This window comes from Nerophis lumbriciformis, linkage group LG10 (genome assembly GCF_033978685.3).
Source record: "Nerophis lumbriciformis linkage group LG10, RoL_Nlum_v2.1, whole genome shotgun sequence".
Lineage (NCBI taxonomy): Eukaryota > Metazoa > Chordata > Actinopteri > Syngnathiformes > Syngnathidae > Nerophis > Nerophis lumbriciformis.
Genome location: NC_084557.2, coordinates 36,346,786 through 36,367,241, shown reverse-complemented (window position 1 = coordinate 36,367,241; position 20,456 = coordinate 36,346,786). Strand labels below are relative to the sequence as shown.

The window sequence follows — 20,456 nt, the reverse complement described above, 5'->3', positions numbered from 1 at the left end:
TGCAAGACGAAAACCGTTTATCAACAACACCCAGAAACGCCGTTGGCTTCGCTTGGCCTGAGCTCATCTAAGATGGACTGATACAAAGTGGAAAAGTGTTCTGTGGTCTGACGAGTCCACATTTCAAATTGTTTTTGGAAACTGTGGACGTCGTGTCCTCCGGACCAAAGAGGAAAAGAACCATCCGGATTGTTAGAGGCGCAAAGTTGAAAAGCCAGCATCTGTGATGGTATGGGGTGTATTAGTGCCCAATACATGGGTAACTTACACATCTGTGAAGGCACCATTAATGCTGAAAGGTACATATAGGTTTCAGAGCAATATATGTTGCCATCCAAGCAACGTTACCATGGACGCCCCTGCTTATTTCAGCAAGACAATGCCAAGCCACATGTTACATCAATGTGGCTTCATAGTAAAAGAGTGCGGGTACTAGACTGGCCTGCCTGTAGTCCAGACCTGTCTCCCATTGAAAATGTGTGGCGCATTATGAAGCCTAAAATACCACAACGGAGACCCCTAGACTGTTGAACAACTTAAGCTGTACATCAAGCAAGAATGGGAAATAATTCCACATGAGAAGCTTAAAAAAGGTGTCTCCTCAGTTCCCAAACGTTTACTGAGTGTTGTTAAAAGGAAAGGCCATGTAACACAGTGGTGAACATGCCCTTTCCCAACTACTTTGGCACGTGCTGCAGCCATGAAATTCTAAGTTAATTATTATTTGCAAAAAAAAAAAAGTTTATGAGTTTGAACATCAAATATCTTGTCTTTGTAGCATATTCAATTGAATATGGGTTGAAAAGGATTTGCAAATCCTTGTATTCCGTTTATATTTACATCCAACACAATTTTCCAACTCATATGGAAACAGGGTTTGTAACTCCACAAGAAGCTGCATTGAAAGTATCATGAGTGGTCAGCATCCAGCAGTTTTATCTACCTCTGCATGTGCCTCAAAATGTTGATTTTGCTTTCTCATGCACTCCAAATTATTATTCAAGTTATGAAGTTAAGTTACGTATAATGAGTTTTAAAGATATCACATCCCTCATGCATCACCTGCTACCAGTTAGCTCAGGAAACACCCCAGCTATAATTTCAGCATTTATGGTATTTCAATTCCACAATGGTGTACAATAAAACTGAACGGCATCACACTGCAAGGTACAACTAAGATGCAACTGTAATAGTAAACCTATATTAATTGCAAAACAACTTGCCTTATTTACATAACCCAAAACCAGTGAGTGAAGTTGGTACGTCGTGTAATTCGTAAATAAAAACAGACTGCAATGATTTGCAAATCATTTTCAACTTATATTCATTTGAATAGACTGCAAAGACAAAATATTTAATGTTTTTGAGAAACTGACATTTTTTTTTTCAAAGAATCATTAACTTAGAATGAAGCCGGCTGCGTTTCTGGGTTTTTGTTGATAAATGTCTTCCGCTTTGCATAGTAGAGTTTTAACTTACACTTATAGATGTAGCGACGAACTGTAGTTACTGACAGTGGTTTTATGAAGTGTTCCTAAGCCCATGTGGTGATATCCTTTACACACTGATGTCGCTTTTTGATGCAGTACCGCCTGAGGGATCAAAGGTCCGTAATATAATCGCTTACGTGCAGTGATTTCTCCAGATTCTCTGAACCTTTTGATGATATTACGGATCGTAGATGGTGAAATCCCTAAATTCCTTGCAATAGCTCGTTGAGAAATGTTGTTCTTAAACTGTTCGACAATTTGCTCACGCATTTGTTCACAAAGTGGTGACCCTCACCCAATCCTTGTTTGTGAATGACTGAGCATTTCATGGAAGCTGCTTTTATACCCAATCATGGCACTCACCAGTTCTCAATCAGCCTGTTCACCTGTGGGATGTTCCAAATAAGTGTTTGATGAGCATTCCTCAACTTTCTCAGTCTTTTTTGCCACTTGTGCCAGCTTTTTTGAAACATGTTGCAGGCATCAAATTCCAAATGAGCTAATACTTACTAAAAAAACGTTTTCCAGTTCGAACATTAAATATCTTGTCTTTGCAGTCTATTTAATTGAACATAGGTTGAAAATGATTTGCAAATCATTGTATTCTGTTTTTATTTACGATTTACACAATGTGCCAACTTCACTGGTTTTGGGGTTTGTACCAAAGATGTAATAATAAAACACATGCAAACTTGATAGCACATGCAAAGCATCTCTGTCTTCATTAATATGCATAATATATGCTGATCATCAAAACGGCCACAATACTGGGAGGAGAAAATGCAAATAAATTATACGGCATAGCAATGAGATTTATTAACAATCAATGTTTTAGGAGCACAATTTTGCGTTTTATTTAACACGTTTGAAAAGGACGCGCAAACTGACACAATTACACACACTGTAGGAGAGGAGTGCTCGCGCTGCAAAGACACACGATGGACAGAGAATCCTGCGTCCTACGTGTTTTGTCTCAACACTCAGCATATTGGGACAGTCAGAATTAAAACATATTAGAAAATGTGCCTATTCAGCAACATCATTTTATAATTTAATAGCTGCTGGATAACTTAAGGGGCTGATTAAAGCAAATTCAATTGATGCGTTTTGGTGTCATTTATTATTTTTTTAAAGACGTTCATTTTTTCCACATAGAATATGTATTACTAACATATATAGTACACAATAAAACATTATTGAAGTTTGCCTTTTTTGCGTCTTGAGCACAGTTGTTCAGCCGTCCTCCCATGCGCTTTCAGTGGTTGGAAAAAAACAAACAAAACATGGTGTCAATGTAGATCCACAATTGCTTTTAAAGGCCTACTGAAATGCGATTTTCTTATTTAAACGGGGATAACAGGTCCATTCTATGTGTCATACTTGATCATTTCGCGATATTGCCATATTTTTGCTGAAAGGATTTAGTAGAGAACATCGACGATAAAGTTCGTAACTTTTGGTCGCTGATAAAAAAGCCTTGCCTGTACCAGAAGTAGCAGACGATATGCGCGTGACGTCACAGGTTGTGGAGCTCCTCACATCCGCACATTGTTTACAATCATGGCCACCAGCAGCGAGAGCGATTCGGATCGAGAAAGCGACGATTTCCCCATTAATTTGAGCGAGGATGAAAGATTCGTGGATGAGGAAAGTGAGAGTGAAGGACTAGAGGGCAGTGGGAGCGATTCAGATAGGGAAGATGCTGTGAGAGGCGGGTGGGACCTGATATTCAGCTGGGAATGACTAAAACAGTAAATAAACACAAGACATATATATACTCTATTAGCCACAACACAACCAGGCTTATATTTAATATGCCACAAATTAATCCCGCATAACAAACACCTCCCCCCTCCTGTCCATATAACCCGCCAATACAACTCAAACACCTGCACAACACACTCAATCCCACAGCCCGAAGTACCGTTCACCTCCCCAAAGTTCATACAGCACATATATTTCCCCAAAGTCCCCAAAGTTACGTACGTGACATGCACATAGCGGAACGCACGTACGGGCAAGCGATCAAATGTTTGAAAGCCACAGCTGCGTACTCACGGTACCGTGTCTGCGTGTCCAACTCAAAGTCCTCCTGGTAAGAGTCTCTGTTGTCCCAGTTCTCCAGAGGCCAATGGTAAAGCTTGACTGTCATCTTCCAGGAATGTAAACAATGAAACACCGGCTGTGTTTGTGTTGCTGCATGCCGGCCGCAATACACCGCTTCCCTCCTACAGCTTTCTTCTTTGCTGTCTCCATTGTTCATTGAACAAATTGCAAAAGATTCACCCACACATATGTCCAGAATACTGTGGAATTTTGCGATGAAAACAGACGACTTAATAGCTGGCCACCATGCTGTCCCAAAATGTCCTCTACAATCCGTGACATCACGCGCAGGCGTCATCATACCGAAACGTTTTCAGCAGGATATTTCGGCGCAAAATTTAAAGTTGTACTTTAGTAAGCTAACCCGGCCGTATTGGCATGTGTTGTAATGTTAAGATTTCATCATTGATATATAAACTATCAGACTGCGTGGTCGGTAGTAGTGGGTTTCAGTAGGCCTTTAAAATGCCCATAACAAGTTGTAGATGTCCCATGTTTGTTTGAAAACATAGCAAAGTGCCACAGGTAGGAGCATGATAAACTGGATGTGCAGTAAATATCAGTGTCTCCGTGGTCATCCTCCAAATAGTACATGCCAAATCCTCTTTTAAATAAGGCTGTCTGCACCACTTTTCAATTGCACACACAATACGCCCACTATTGATACACGCTATTTTATCATAGTTTAGCGTAAGGTATTTGGATCTTAGTAAATCAGGCCCTTAGTGTTTTATTCATTTCTTTCAGATAGAACTGTGTATCATTATAGTTGTAGAGGTGCAACTTTGAATACTTTTCTTGCATTGGATCACATAATATTGTGCAGATGTGTCTGATGAAAAATTGTGACTATAAGTCATATTATTTCCACCTCCTGTTTGTCTTGTGAACCTTCATGTTGAGATGAAAATAACCTTTGCAGCATACATTGAGTTTGAAGACTGTGCTAATTGGATGATATTGACACCTAATCAAAAGGTCAATAGTTGATGGATTGTGCCATTCATTACCACACAGCTTCACCATCAACAACAGAGAGACCTTCTTCTCCAACTCTACCCGAAGCAGAATAGTCCACCATGTCCTGCAGCGCACAAAGTATGAGGATGGAAAGCCAAAAATGGGTATGACAACCAGCAGAAATGTTAGTATTAAACAGAAAAAGAATGTTGTGACATTTAAGTTGAACAGAATAGTACTTTGAATTGGTTCAATGACATCAATAATGTATAACAGTAACTCAATCATACATTCAAAAATAAGAAATAAAATTCACAGCACATTGTCATAATTATTGCACTAAATATAATACAACAATACAGAAAACAGAGTATGTGCGAAAAACGTATTGTTTGTGTTGTAATGTTTATGCTCACAATTTCAGGGTTTGTGAATGCGCCGTGCATAATAAGGAAGTGCTCTGCATTGTTCTGGCAAGCATTGCAGCTCGTTGCATTTAAGTTCACAAAGAGTGTCAGACTGAGTTTTCCTACTTACAGTACACCACTTGCTGAGGCACCAATAATGACTTCTTTTTTCGGTCTCGCTACTACCGTCTATGCCAGGGGTGTCAAACTCATTTTAGACAGGGGACCACATGGAGAAAAATCTACTCCCAAGTGGGCCGGACTGGTAAAATCACGGCACGATAACTTAAAAATAAAGACAACTTCAGATTGTTTTCTTTGTTTAAAAATAGAACAAGCACATTCTGAAAATGTACAAATCATAATGTTGTTGGCTTTTTTTTTTTTACACTTACATGTTGCGGTTAATAGTGTTCTATCTTTATTTGTTATTTATACTTTCTGAAAAAAAATTATGTCATAATGTTCATCAGTCAACTCATTGGTGTTAAATTTCAATCTATCAAGATAAAAAAAGTATATCAAAATCAAATTACAGTATGTTATTTATGTAGTTTGCTAATTTTTCTCGACTTTTTTTTAGATATGTAGCATGATCTACAAAGATACAAATAATTGCATTTAGTGCGACACATTTAGAATAGCAGTTTCTTTCATTCAAAAAATTTGGTTCATTTTTATACTTAGCAAACTCTTCCCGCGGGCCGGATAAAACCTGTTCGGGCCGTACGATTGACACCCCGGTCTACGCCGTCACCGGTGCCATTATGGACCCGAGTGCTGTCCCTTGTCTACACTTAGGTATTGTCATTTTGATACGGCTTAAATTGCAACACAAATTATATGGCGTGTTCCCTTCAGTGATATTTAGTCACTATCTTTACTTATTAGCATTCTATGTCGCTGTGAGAATACATTTTATGAGCTAGGTCCAGACCGTTCAGCATCGAGCATCATTATGATGATTTCTCAGGGTCGTTCCGTGCCAATGTGGAGGTTGCCCCCCCCAGTGGGTTCTCCAGACCACCAATCACCGACACGAGAGGCCGGTTCAAGTTCACAATATAGATTTATTGTCCTTAATATCGTCTCTGTGTTGCTTTTCAGCAAGTGTTTATTTGTGTCCGTCACGCTCGTGCTCTCACTCCAGCTTCCCTCCAGCTTCAACTCCCACTCCCCCATGTCTCTCCTCCTGGCTGCTGCTTATAACAGAGCGACAGGTGATTAGATAACCAGGCCCAGGTGGGCCATCTACGCACCTGTCGCTGATTTTGAGGCCGGTCCTGGCACACCCCGCTTCGCTGCAGGCCCGCAGGCTACGCCCCCCTCCACAGCCTACTAATAAGAATTGAAAATGTGCTTCTACAGTAGTTGTAGTGTGCAATAGTGTAGACTTAGACTAAGACTTCTTTTATTATCATTCAAATTTGAACTTTACAGTACAGATAAGAACAAAATGTTGTTGCATTAGCTCTTTGTAGTGCAGGATAAAAGAGCAATAAGGTGCAGATATAAATAAATAGATTACTGTACAGATAAATACATTGCACTTTTGCATTTGCATCCACGTTTACAGATGTATTTTATATTGTCTTTATAGTCCAGCGAGTTAATCCATTTTTGGAGGGAATTGAGGGTATTATGATAATGCGTTCAAGACTCTTATGGTCTGAGGGAAGAAGCTGTTACAGAACCTGGAGGTTCTGCTACGGAGGCTGTGGAACCTCTTTCTAGAGTCCAGCAGTGAAAACAGTCCTGGTCAGGCAGCGGCTTTTTGTGATCTCCCTGATAGGAGGAAGAGGAGTCCTGCTGATCTTTTCCACCTTCCTGCTATGCTGTGTTTCTAATAGTTAGGTTACTTTATTCGGCTACATGACAACAATACAGTATATTATCAATGGTATATGGTGGTTTATGGTTTAAGTTTATTTTGAATGATGCTTACAGTTACATGATACATCACAAATTCCCAGTTTCTCTTTACAAGATGTCTGAAAAGTAGTAGGAAGAAGCAGAGCTGATTTAAACCTACCCTTTTTCCATTGTATAGCACATTTGTTCACTTCCTGTTCTCAATTTGTACACAATTTAACTCCATAACAAATACAAAATAAATTCTCAACAAAATAAATAGTTAAATAAGTTGTAATTAACATACTGAGATGAATAAGATGATCTCATTTTCAATAAGGATTAAAATATTTATAAAGTTATCCTTTGTACTTTGTAACAACCTTGAGTTTGAACAGTTTCTTAAACTAAATCATATTAGTGCTTTGTTTGACTTCTTTGCTTTAACCATTCCATAATTTAATTCTACATACTGATATTTTAAAGCAGGGGTGTCAAAGTCAAGGCCCGCGGGCCGAATCTGGCCCGCGAATGAATGATCTATGGCCCCTGGGATGATATTTGATTAATATTATATCCGGCCTGCAGGCCACAGCCACCTGCTGCTGTTTTGCACGCACCAATACTCCATCAATGTTGGTGCTAGGAATTTTCAAAATTAGGTCCCAGGGACCCCATCAAGTCATAAAAATGGGGTCCCACAGTACATTTTTGGGGTTCTACTTTTTTGTAACCGTTTTGGAAACAAATAATACATGTGTGCATTATCTTGTTATATCTCACATTATATATTGTGTTTTGGAAAAAGGTTGTCATAAATGTGACTTAATTCATTAAAAAAATAATACAGAAGAAAACACATTTGTATTATGTATTCAGTTATAAACATTCATTCACTTTCTTCTTTACGTCATGGAGCTAAACTTTACCGCTGCCGGTCTTTTTTTCTACATTTTTATTGTAATATTTCCAGAATGTGTTTGTTCTATTTTTGCCCAAAGTAAGACAAAGAAAACAATCTGAGGTTGTCTTCATTTTTTTAGTTTTAATGCCATGATTTTAATAGTCCGGCCCGCGTGTGTACAGATGTTCCTCCATGTGGCCCCTGAGCTAAAATGAGTTTTACACCCCTGTGTTGTGCATGCATCCAAATGTTTTAAATTTGTGAACAGACATTTCGTCTCTCTTTGTTGAAAGATTTGTGCATTTACAACGTACCCTGATAGGATCTGGTTAGTGTGAGAGTCCTATAACCCTGTCTTTTCCTAAAACATCCCGCAAGCTCCTTTGCTGGAAAGCCGCCTCCTATTGTCCGACGACCAACAGGTTTTGCTAATCAAAAGCTCTCCTTGAGGAGCTTCAATGGATTTCACATAAATATTTAATACTGTTGACCATTCTCCTGTGCGTCATCCATCCCTCCTTCTGCTTTTCCTGTATGCATCCAGGGGGATAAAATGCAAATTCAGGCATTATTCTTTTTAATTCACCCCTGATGTGATTCATACAGTACAGTATCCACCCTCTTTTGTATTTGAAGCATCACACTCACTTCTGCATTTTGCAACTGGCATAAATCATGACACAGGTGCAAATCAAAAGCTTGGCCGGCGGGTTATTTTCAAGGGCGGGCAGCTATTTAAAAATTCATATTGTTTCAGCAGCTCTCATGTGTTAAAGACTTGCATATGCCAGTAAATCACTACTGTAGCGCAGTAGGTCTTGCTCACATAACCTAAGCTGAATGCTTTATTGCACGGCAGGAATCAACCGATTATTGGGCAACAACACCTATGAGGCTGCCTTCCCTCCACATGAGGTAAGGAGTTCAAAATTAATTTTTAGAAACTTCACAAGTGCCGACTAATGTGCTTGGCTATGCATTTTCATCTTTTTAGGGTGGATACAAGAGCAGACATCCCATCAAGACGCATGGTGCCCAGAACCACAGACACCTCCTTTATGAGCGCTGGGCTCGCTGGGGGATCTGGTACAAGTACCAGCCTCTGGACCTCATCAGGTACTTTTGGTGCTTTTGAATAATGAGCTTGGCTTTGAATACATACGAAGTTTGAGACAAAGCGTAACCTAGTTTACCTGTTTTCACCGCCTCATCTTTTTTTCTTCTTCTACCTGAACAACACTGTGTGTCCTACATTTGTGAATGGCACAATAAACTGCTGCAAGGCAGTTTGAGAGTGAAGTGTAAACTACAGGCATCTGCAGTGTTCGCAATGGACAAGTTTCATTCCTTAAACTAAAGGAACACAGTGTGACTGAGATTCTGTGACTGAGTCCTTCATACCGACAGCCATCAGACTGTATAATGCATATGTTCCTTGACTGCACTTAAATGTAGAGTATATGTAGAATATATTTATATTATTTATATATTATATATATAATATATTATATACATTATATTATTTAAGGGAATAAGCGGTAGAAAATGGATGGATGGATTATTATTACTCTTTATTGTGAGCGAAATGTGGTGCTGAATTTCCCCCAGGGATCAATAAAGTACTTTCTATTCTATTCTATTCTATTCTATTCTATTCTATCTATTCCCAGTAATCATAATTTGGTGCACCTTACCCCACTCCTCACTTAAATCCATATAGTGTCTCTGAGATAATTATGGTAATATAACAGTATACTGTTACAGTGCAAAAACCAGACATTTTAAAAGGGTTAGTACAATTTTAAAAAACAATAATGTGTCAATACCAGATGGCTCATGTGATAGTGTTTACTCACATGTCTGTACTCAGACATGCATTTATTTGTTCATATAGTTGTGTGTGTGTGTGTGTGTGTGTGTGTGTGTGTGGGTGGGTTTGTTCTGGCAATGCTTACTTAATGGGGACATCGCTCTGTTTACACAGTCACCTTTAGGTGACTGAGTAAACTGAAACTGAAACTGAAACTGTGACTGAAACTGTGACTGAAACTGAAACTGTGACTGAAACTGATTTTTGATTTTGATTGGAACATTTCATTTTGAAAATGCTTAAACGAAAATTAAAAGTATGTTTGAGTTCGGGTGTTGGTGGAGGGAACAGTGATAAAGTCATCTAAATAATGTGTGTTAAAAAGGGGGCAGATAAATATAAGAATAGTATTCTTCCATCTGGCCCTGCCATGAGGTGGCGACTTGTCCAGGGTGTACCCCGCCTTCCGCCCGATTGTAGCTGAGATAGGCTCCAGCGCCCCCCGCGACCCCGAAGGGAATAAGCGGTAGAAAATGGATGGATGGATGGATGGATTCTTCCATCTGCTCCTTTCTGATCATGGAAATGTATAAGAAACAAAAAAACAATGAAAGTGTCAACTGTATATGGCTTGTATATACAGGTAAAAGCCAGTAAATTAGAATATTTTGAAAAACTTGATTTATTTCAGTAATTGCATTCAAAAGGTGTAACTTGTACATTATATTTATTCATTGCACACAGACTGATGCATTCAAATGTTTATTTCATTTAATTTTGATGATTTGAAGTGGCAACAAATGAAAATCCAAAATTCCGTGTGTCACAAAATTAGAATATTACTTAAGGCTAATACAAAAAAGGGATTTTTAGAAATGTTGGCCAACTGAAAAGTATGAAAATGAAAAATATGAGCATGTACAATACTCAATACTTGGTTGGAGCTCCTTTTGCCTCAATTACTGCGTTAATGCGGCGTGGCATGGAGTCGATGAGTTTCTGGCACTGCTCAGGTGTTATGAGAGCCCAGGTTGCTCTGATAGTGGCCTTCAACTCTTCTGCGTTTTTGGGTCTGGCATTCTGCATCTTCCTTTTCACAATACCCCACAGATTTTCTATGGGGCTAAGGTCAGGGGAGTTGGCGGGCCAATTTAGAACAGAAATACCATGGTCCGTAAACCAGGCACGGGTAGATTTTGCGCTGTGTGCAGGCGCCAAGTCCTGTTGGAACTTGAAATCTCCATCTCCATAGAGCAGGTCAGCAGCAGGAAGCATGAAGTGCTCTAAAACTTGCTGGTAGACGGCTGCGTTGACCCTGGATCTCAGGAAACAGAGTGGGCCGACACCAGCAGATGACATGGCACCCCAAACCATCACTGATGGTGGAAACTTTACACTAGACTTCAGGCAACGTGGATCCTGTGCCTCTCCTGTCTTCCTCCAGACTCTGGGACCTCAATTTCCAAAGGAAATGCAAAATTTGCTTTCGTCAGAAAACATGACTTTGGACCACTCAGCAGTAGTCCAGCTCTTTTTTTCCTTAGCCCAGGTGAGACGCTTTTCGCGCTGTTTCTTGGTCAACAGTGGCTTGACACGAGGTATGCGGCAGTTGAAACCCATGTCTTTCAAGCGTCTCTTGGTGGTGGATCTTGAAGCACTGACTCCAGCAGCTGTCCACTCCTTCTGAATCTCCCCCACATTTTTGAATGGTTTTTTTTTCCACAATCTTGACCAGGGCACGGTGATCCCTATCGCTTGTACACTTTTTCTGACCACAGTTTTTCCTTCCCTTTGCCTCTCCATTAATGTGTTTGGACACAGAGCTCTGAGAACAGCCAGCCTCTTCAGCAATAACCTTTTGTGTCTTTCCCTCCTTGTGCAATGTGTCGATGGTTGCCTTTTGGACAGCTGTCAAATCTGAAGTCTTCCCCATGTTTGTGTAGGCTTCAGAACTGGACTGAGAGACCATTTAAAGCCCTTTGCAGGTGTTTTGAGTTAATCAGCTGATTAGTTTGTGGCACCAGGTGTCTTCAAAATTTAACCCTTACACAATATTCTAATTTTGTGACACACGGAATTTTGGATTTTCATTTGTTGCCACTTCAAATCATCAAAATTAAATGAAATAAACATTTGAATGCATCAGTATGTGTGCAATGAATAAATATAATGTACAAGTTACACCTTTTGAATGCAGTTACTGAAATAAATCAAGTTTTTCAAAATATTCTAATTTACTGGCTTTTACCTGTATGCATTTTCATGAAAGGAATTTAAAAAAAAGAAAAAATGAAATGAATGATGACCTCTGACGGTATGGGGACAAAAAAACAGGTCCCCTAAAGGGAGACCTTTTTAAATGATGGTCAGATCCATTCTGAAGATGCCTAAGTGATTTTTAAGGTTTGGCCCATAAAACATATTTACTGGTTAGTTTGAGTGTGAAACATTTGCACAGCAACCCCCTCATCGGGCTGTAGCTGGTACTGCACTCGCTGCTCTGCTCATTACTGCTAAATAGCAGTTTTCAGTAATGTCACAGAAGATGCAGGATTTGCTTTAACATTTAAGTGGTGAAACTTCCTATAAGAGGACAGCTGTAGCGCCGTATTCTGAGGATCATGTCATATTTAATTTGAACTTTTTTTTTTTTAAATGGTCCTCAGTAGTCACGTACAAATTTGTGTGAATTATGCTAAATTATTAAAATTTGGTCCCCATGAACCATATTAACTCTTTTTTTCCCCATGGTCCCCAGTAAGAATGATCAGCACATTACTTCATCAATCCAGAGATTTAAAGATGTGTATGAGCTAACTGGCCAGTTGCCATTTGACAAAAAAATGTTTATGCCTCCACAACCTGTAGAAAAGGTGGTCCCCACAAGTAATGATCAAAAACTTGGTCCCCATTCCAAATGATAACCAGTATGTGTGTGTTTGTGTTTGGTATTTGTGTCCGTGCGTGCGTACGTGATAATGGGGGATCAGGGTCATCGGGGTATTGTTTTTAACTTTGTAAAATACTTTGCGTTGCATTTCTTTTATGTATGAAAAGCGCTTTATAAATAAAGTTGGATTTGATTTGTGATACCTTTGCCTCATAATGTTTAATAAATGTTCACGTTAGCCCTTTATTCGACAAGTAACCATGTCTGGTAACTTAAACTTATAGACTTTGACTTAGACTTAGACAAAGTTTATTGAGCCTCAAGGGAAATTGTTCCACACAGTAGCTCAGTTACAAAGGACGGAAAGGGTAAGGATGGAAAGGATAATGCAGGTATAAAGTAGACTATAAATGTACCATAGTAGCAATATAAAATATAACATATATGTAATATTTACATATTATATATACAATATATAATATATACTGATATATTATTATATTATATTTGTATATAATATATACAATATATAACAAATCCCAATTACCATGTACAATATTACAGTATATCTATATATATAAAGTACAGTGCAATCTTACTTTTGACAAGTACAGTAGATCTTCAAAATAGACCTTGTACACTCAGCGGCATAGCACCAAATTGTAGGCCCCCTACACAAGAATCCTGAAGGGCCCCCATCCCACCCTAAACCCAAAGTCGCCGCCACATACACACACAAAAAATATATAGTGCATGGATTTGGTCGAAACCAGCTTTTTAAAACACGTGTAAAAACCTGAATGCGTTTTTTTTACTTTTTTAAGATGGGATTAACATATCTAAAACATATCTGGATAAACACCCCTAAGTAATTACTTGTTGTTTTTTTTTTACAAAAAAGTTCAAACAAATTCAATATAAAGTGGCCTTATATTATTCTAAATATTGATATAACTTGTCATTTTTTACTTATTATTTTTTTAAATAATTCAGAGTGTAATGCAGAGATTATCTGATTCATGTACAGTAGAATTATCATGAGTGGATAAGAGGGGGTGGGGGGGCTAACAGGGGTTAGTGCTGGTGCTTCACCATAAGAAAGTTCTGGGTTCTGTGGAGTTTACATGTTCTCCCCGTGACTGCGTGGGTTCCCTCCGGGTACTCCGGCTTCCTCCCACCTCCAAAGACATGCACCTGGGGATAGGTTGATTGGCAACACTAAATTGGCCCTAGTGTGTGAATGTGAGTGTGAATGTTGTCTGTCTATCTGTGTTGGCCCTGTGATGAGGTAGCGACTTGTCCAGGGTGTACCCCGCCTTCCGAATGCAGCTGGGATATGCTCCAGCCACCTGTGCGACCCTGAGAGGGACAAGCGGTAGAAAATGGATGCATTGATGGATAATAATAATCCTTTGAGTCCTCATTATTATTGTGATTATATTATTATTGGTGCATCTCCTGGGGATTAAGCCTCCCACTGTCTTTAAAACCTGATGACATTTCTGTTTGTAACTTTAATTGAGGGTCTTTGAATGCACCACATGTATGGGCAATGAGATAGAAAAGTTATACATAACTTTCTCCTATGCTGCCAGAGATAGATTTATTAGTATGGCATTTGTTTCCAAAATGTTGGCGCTTTGTGTGAATGTTTAAAAGTGAACTTCAACTTCTCAATAGAACCATGTGATTAAAATAATGGACAATTTATAAGTATCATATAAGTAAAAAATAGGTACTGACAAATATTCTATTTTTAAAATAATTTTCTTGAATTCAAAATGTTCTAATATTCAAATGAGTGGCCTTTTAAAAGGTCAATGGCTTGTACATACAATCGTGGTCAAAAGTTGACATACACTTGTAAAGAACATAATGTCATGGCTGTCTTGAGTTTCCAATCATTTCTCCAACTCTTATTTCTTTGTGATAGAGTGATTGGAGCACATACTTGTTGGTCACAAAAAACATTCATGAAGTTTGCTTCTTTTATGAATTTATTATGGGTCTACTGTAAATGTGACCAAATCTGCTTGGTCAAAAGTATACATACAGCAATGTTAATATTTGGTTACATGTCCCTTGGCAAGTTTCACTGCAATAAGGCTCTTTTGGTAGCCATCCACAAGCTTCTGGTTGAATTTTTGACCACTCCTCTTGACAAAATTGGTGCAGTTCAGCTAAATTTGTTGGTTTTCAGACATGGACTTGTTTCTTCAGCATTGTCCACACGTTTAAGTCAGAACTTTGGGAAGGCCATTCTAAAACCTTAATTCTAGCCTGAGTTAGCCATTCCTTTACCACTTTTGACGTGTGTTTGGGGTCATTGTCCTGTTGGAACACCCAACTGCACCCAAGACCCAACCTCCGGGCTGATGATTTTAGGTTTCCTGAAGAATTTGGAGGTAATCCTCCCTTTTCATTGTCCCATTTACCGTATTTTTCGAACTATAAGTCGCAGTTTTTTTCATAGTTTGGCCGGGGGTGCGACTTATACTCAGGAGCGACTGATGTGTGAACTTATTAACACATTACATTAAAATATCAAATAATATTATTTAGCTCATTCACGTCAGAGACTAAACGTATAAGATTTCATGGGATTTAGCGATTAGGAGTGACAGATTGTTTGGTAAACGTATAGCATGTTCTATATGTTATAGTTATTTGAATGACTCTTACCATAATTTGTTCCGTTAACATACCAGGCACGTTCTCAGTTGGTTATTTATGCCTCATATAACGTACACTTATTCAGCCTGTTGTTCACTATTCTTTATTTATTTTAAATTGCCTTTCAAATGTATGTTCTTGGTGTTGGGTTTTAATACATTTCCCCAAAAAATGCGACTTATATACCGGTATGTTTTTTCCTTCTTTATTATGCATTTTCGGCCGGTGCGACTTATAGTCCGAAAAATACGGTACTCTCTGTAAAGCACTAGTTCCATTGGCAGCAAAACATGCCCAGAGCATAATACTACCACCACCATGCTTGACGGTAGGAATGGTGTTCCTGGGATTAAAGGCCTCACCTTTTCTCCCCCAAACATATTGCTGGGTATTGTGGCCAAACAGCTCAATTTGTGTTTCATCTGACATCACATAGACAAAGATAAGACCTTCTGGAGGAAAGTTCTGTGGTCAGATGAAACAAAAATATAATAAATTCATAAAAGAACCAAACTTAATGATTGTTTTTTGTGACCAACAAGTATGTGCTCCAATCGCTCTATCACAAAAGAATAAGAGTTATAGAAATTATTGGAAACTCAAGACAGCCATGACATTATGTTCTTTACAAGTGTATGTAAACTTTTGACCACGACTGTATTAGGCAAACATAATTAAAGCATGTGAGCTGCGCTATGTTACAATTAAGAACAACCTTAGATAGCCAATGTTGTAGAAACCCCATAAGCATTATTGGTTCCCATAAAAGGATCATATTCCAATCTCTGGCCTTGTAGTTGATCCATGAGGTCACCGCGCCCTGACACCCACATTTTCCCTCCAAATTGTTTTTGTTTGTTTTTTTGTTTTTTTTTACCAACAAGCCACAGCTGTAATATTGGACATTGCATGCTTTGTCTCGGTCAGACGCTACTTTGGAGAGAAAATCGGCCTTTACTTTGCATGGTTGGGCTGGTACACGGGCATGTTGATCCCTGCTGCTCTGGTTGGCCTGTTTGTCTTCCTCTACGGACTCTTCACCATGGACTCCAGCCAAGTCAGGTCAGCTGACACCGCCTGCACGGCAGCATAAGCACTGTTGTTTCTTCTGACTGACAATCTTCAATTATTGTCCTTCTAGTAGAGAGATTTGTGAAGCCAACACGACTATCATGTGTCCGATGTGCGAGGAAACCTGCGAGCCGTGGACGCTAAGTGACAGTTGTGTCTATGCAAAGGTTAGCAGCAATTCTGGATTATATTGATGACCATCCTCTGTTTTCTGGCCCTAAATCTACTCAAAACTTGCACAATCTAATGAGATCTAATGCAGTGCTACACAATATCTTCCTTTCCATGCATAATAACGCTCCATTTTAGTGTCATTCTTTAGTTTCGGTGCATTTGTCTCCTGCAGATGGGATGTAGAGCAGTGTACCGTAGGGGACCAATTTTATGTGCAAGTGCAAGACTAATGTTGCAAGGGTGTAATGTCCTACAATTCTGTTAACAAGCCTACGCGGTGCCAAAATAACCAAATGAAGGGTAATTTTTCTACAGCATTCCAGTCTTAGCCTGTCAATATTACAATATATTTATTGTTACTGTGGTTGCAGTTTGCATTACTGCAGGGATGCACTGCATCACACTTGGAGCTCATTTTAATATGTTGACCTTCTCATAGAGCACACATGTCAAACTCTAGGCCCGGGGGCCAGGGAATAATGTTGATACTTTATCTTTCTTACTAAATGTTTTCATTGTTTCCATTTTGACAGAAAATACATTTTGCAATACAGGAAATTTCATATGTTTTAAACTTTGATGTTATCTGCTCATGCAACAAATATTCAATTGTTATCGGTGTGAATCTTTGGGCACCTCGCCATTTGATTCCGGTTCTTGGGGTGAGGATTTGATTCATAATCGATACTCGATTCAACACAATTCTCGATTCAAACTGATTTTTGCAATGTATTATTTGGTATAATAATGATAACACCTTAACAAAACAGCTTACAGGTCACAAAACCTCTTTTTGGTTGCTGACATATGACATACACTATATTGCCAAAAGTATTTGGCCACCCATCCAAATGATAAGAATCAGGTGTCCTAATCACTTGGCCCGGCCACAGGTGTATAAAATCAAGCACTTAGGCATGGAGACAGTTTCTACAAACATTTGTGAAAGAATGGGCCTCTCTCAGGAGCTCAGTGATTTCCAGCGTGGAACTGTCATAGGATGCCACCTGTGCAACAAATCTAGTCGAGAAATGTCCTTGCTCCTAAATATTCCAAAGTCAACTGTCGGCTTTATTATAAGAAAAATGGAAGAATTTGGGAACAACAGCAACTCAGCCACCAAGTGGTAGGCCACGTAAACTGACAGAGAGGGGTCAGCGGATGCTGAAGCGCATAATGCAAAGACTTTCTGCACAGTCAGTTGCTACAGAGCTTCAAACTTCATGTGACCCTCCAATTAGCCCACGTACAGTACGCAGAGAGCTTCATGGAATGGGTTTCCATGGCCGAGCAGCTGCATCTAAGCCACACATAACCAAGTCCAATGCAAAGCGTGGGATGCAGTGGTGTAAAACATGTCGCCACTGGACTCTAGAGCAATGGAGACGCCTTCTCTGGAGTGATGAATTACGCTCTTCCATCTGGCAATCTGATGGACGAGTCTGGGTTTGGAGGTTGCCAGGAGAACGCTATATTTCGGACTGCATTGTGCCAAGTGTGAATTTGGTGGAAGAGGAATTATGGTGTGGGGTTGTTTTTTAGGAGTTGGGCTTGGCCCCTTAATTCCAGTGAAAGGAACTTTGAATGCTCCAGGATACCAAAACATTTTGGACAATTCCATGCTCCCAACTTTGTTGGAACAGTTTGGAACGGGACCCTTCCTCTTCCAACATGACTGTGCACCAGTGCACAAAGCAAGGTCCATAAAGACATGGATGACAGAGTCTGGTGTGGATGAACTTGACTGGCCTGCAGAGAGTCCTGACCTGAACCCGATAGAACACCTTTGGGATGAATTAGAACGGAGACTGAGAGCCAGGCCTTCTCGACCAACATCGGTGTGTGACCTCACCAATGCGCTTTTGTGGACAGCCTTCCCAGAAGAGTTGAAGCTGTAATAGCTGCAAAAGGTGGACCGACACCATATTGAACCCTATGGATTAGGAATGGGATGGCACTTCAAGTTCATATGTGAGTCAAGGCAGGTGGCCAAATACATTTGGCAATACAGTGTATATGCGTACCAAGTAAGTATGTTTTTTTTTTTCATAATTTGTCCAAAAAAATAAATATATTTGTTTTTTGAAAAGGATTAATCAATTTACAATCGCAATTCATATGTGATAAAATCATTTTTTTAGCACCCCTAATTTTTTATACCGTATTATAGTTTGTAAAAATAACAATAAATACTTAAATATCTGCTTGTCACCTGGACTTAAGATTTCAAAGCAAGTTATCCATCAATTTGTACGTACACAAATCAAATAACCAAATGCATAGGCAATTGTGCAATAATATAATGAGGCGATTAAACTTTTATATTCTTACATTTACTGTTACAAGCGGCCCTCTGAGGGCGGCCATGACTGCGATGTGGCCTTCGAGGAAATCAAGTTCGACACCCCTGTCATAGACCAAATATAGGGAAAATTGGGCAAAATAAATGACAGAAGTGCTGTTTTACTCCAATGCGCTTCAATACTATACATTCATTTTGTATTCAGGACATTGCACACAAATCACATCTTATTAAATTGTGATCAATGAGTAAACATATTGAACTGAACCTGTGTTGTGTTCTTAGGTGACCCATTTGTTCGACAATGGTGGCACTGTTTTCTTCGCTATCTTCATGGCAATCTGGGGTAGGTACAGGCTGTTTTCAACATTTTTAGGACGCATCCTCTTTTACACAATCTGTTCATCCTTCAACCGTCAGGTCGAAACAGGGCGATGATGATGATGGTGATGGTATATTGCAGCTTTCTCGGCTATAACATCATTGTCATGTAGAGTGTGAAAGTTACTGCAGCTTCTGGCCCTCATCCATCTTACTGCCAGGGTGACAAATAACAACCTGTGCCTAGAGGGAACACTTGGCACATAGTGTTCTATGTTTGGGCTAAATGAAGACTGAGGTAAACCGGAGAGCCTAGAGAGTGGTCTGGGCTCACTGACTGTGGTCTGTAGCACAGAATCTTGCACTAAGGCTTGTGGCGAATAGACTACAGGCAGCGCTGCACCAAGAGTGCACTTGAGGTTTTGTGTGCGTGCGTGTATTTATATCCCGGTATATAAACATCGCGGTGCCCAGGGGAGCCAATCTAAGCTTCTTTTGTGTCTCTTTAAACAAAATAGGGTCCAGTTACAATATATTAAAGGCTTACGGATATGCGATTTTCTTATTTAAACTGGGATAGCAGGTCCATTCTATGTGTCATACTTGATCATTTCGCGATATTGCCATATTTTTGCTGAAAGGATTTAGTAGAGAACATCGACGATAAGGTTCGCTGATAAAAAAGCCTTGCCTGTACCGGAAGTAGCAGACGATATGCGCGTGACGTCACAGGTTGTGGAGCTCCTCATATCTGCACATTGTTTACAATCATGGCCACCAGCAGCGAGAGCGATTCGGACCGAGAAAGTGACGATTTCCCCATTAATTTGAGCGAGGATGAAAGATTTGTTTTTGAGGAAAGTGAGAGTGAAGGACTAGAGGGCAGTGGGAGCGATTCAGATAGGGAAGATGCTGTGAGAGGCGGGTGGGACCTGATATTCAGCTGGGAATGACTAAAACAGTAAATAAACACAAGACATATATATATACTCTATTAGCCACAACACAACCAGGCTTATATTTAATATGCCACAAATTAATCCCGCATAACAAACACCTCCCCCCTCCCGTCCATATAACCCGCCAATACAACTCAAACACCTGCACAACACACTCAATCCCACAGCCCAAAGTACCGTTCACCTCCCCAAAGTTCATACAGCACATATATTTTCCCAAAGTCCCCAAAGTTACGTACGTGACATGCACATAGCGGCACGCACGTACGGGCAAGCGATAAAATGTTTGGAAGGCGCAGCTGCATACTCACGGTACCGCGTCTGCGTATCCAACTCAAAGTCCTCCTGGTAAGAGTCTCTGTTGTCCCAGTTCTCCACAGGCCAATGGTAAAGCTTGATTGTCATCTTTCGGGAATGTAAACAATGAAACACCGGCTGTGTTTGTGTTGCTGCATGCCGGCCGCAATACACCGCTTCCCACCTACAGCTTTCTTCTTTGCTGTCTCCATTGTTCATTGAACAAATTGCAAAAGATTCA

General features: G+C 39.7%; 1 protein-coding gene across 1 annotated transcript in view; it reads left to right on the top strand.

The window, feature by feature from the left end:
- The window catches only part of ano3 (anoctamin 3), a 140,549-nt gene that overhangs the window by 83,497 nt on the left and 36,596 nt on the right, over positions 1-20,456 (top strand). Inside the window, exons 8-13 of the mRNA XM_061969683.2 lie at positions 4,614-4,720; positions 8,578-8,633; positions 8,713-8,834; positions 16,019-16,153; positions 16,233-16,329; positions 18,924-18,984. Coding sequence (XP_061825667.1) covers positions 4,614-4,720; positions 8,578-8,633; positions 8,713-8,834; positions 16,019-16,153; positions 16,233-16,329; positions 18,924-18,984 — 578 coding nt within the window. The remainder of the gene's footprint in view (positions 1-4,613; positions 4,721-8,577; positions 8,634-8,712; positions 8,835-16,018; positions 16,154-16,232; positions 16,330-18,923; positions 18,985-20,456) is intronic.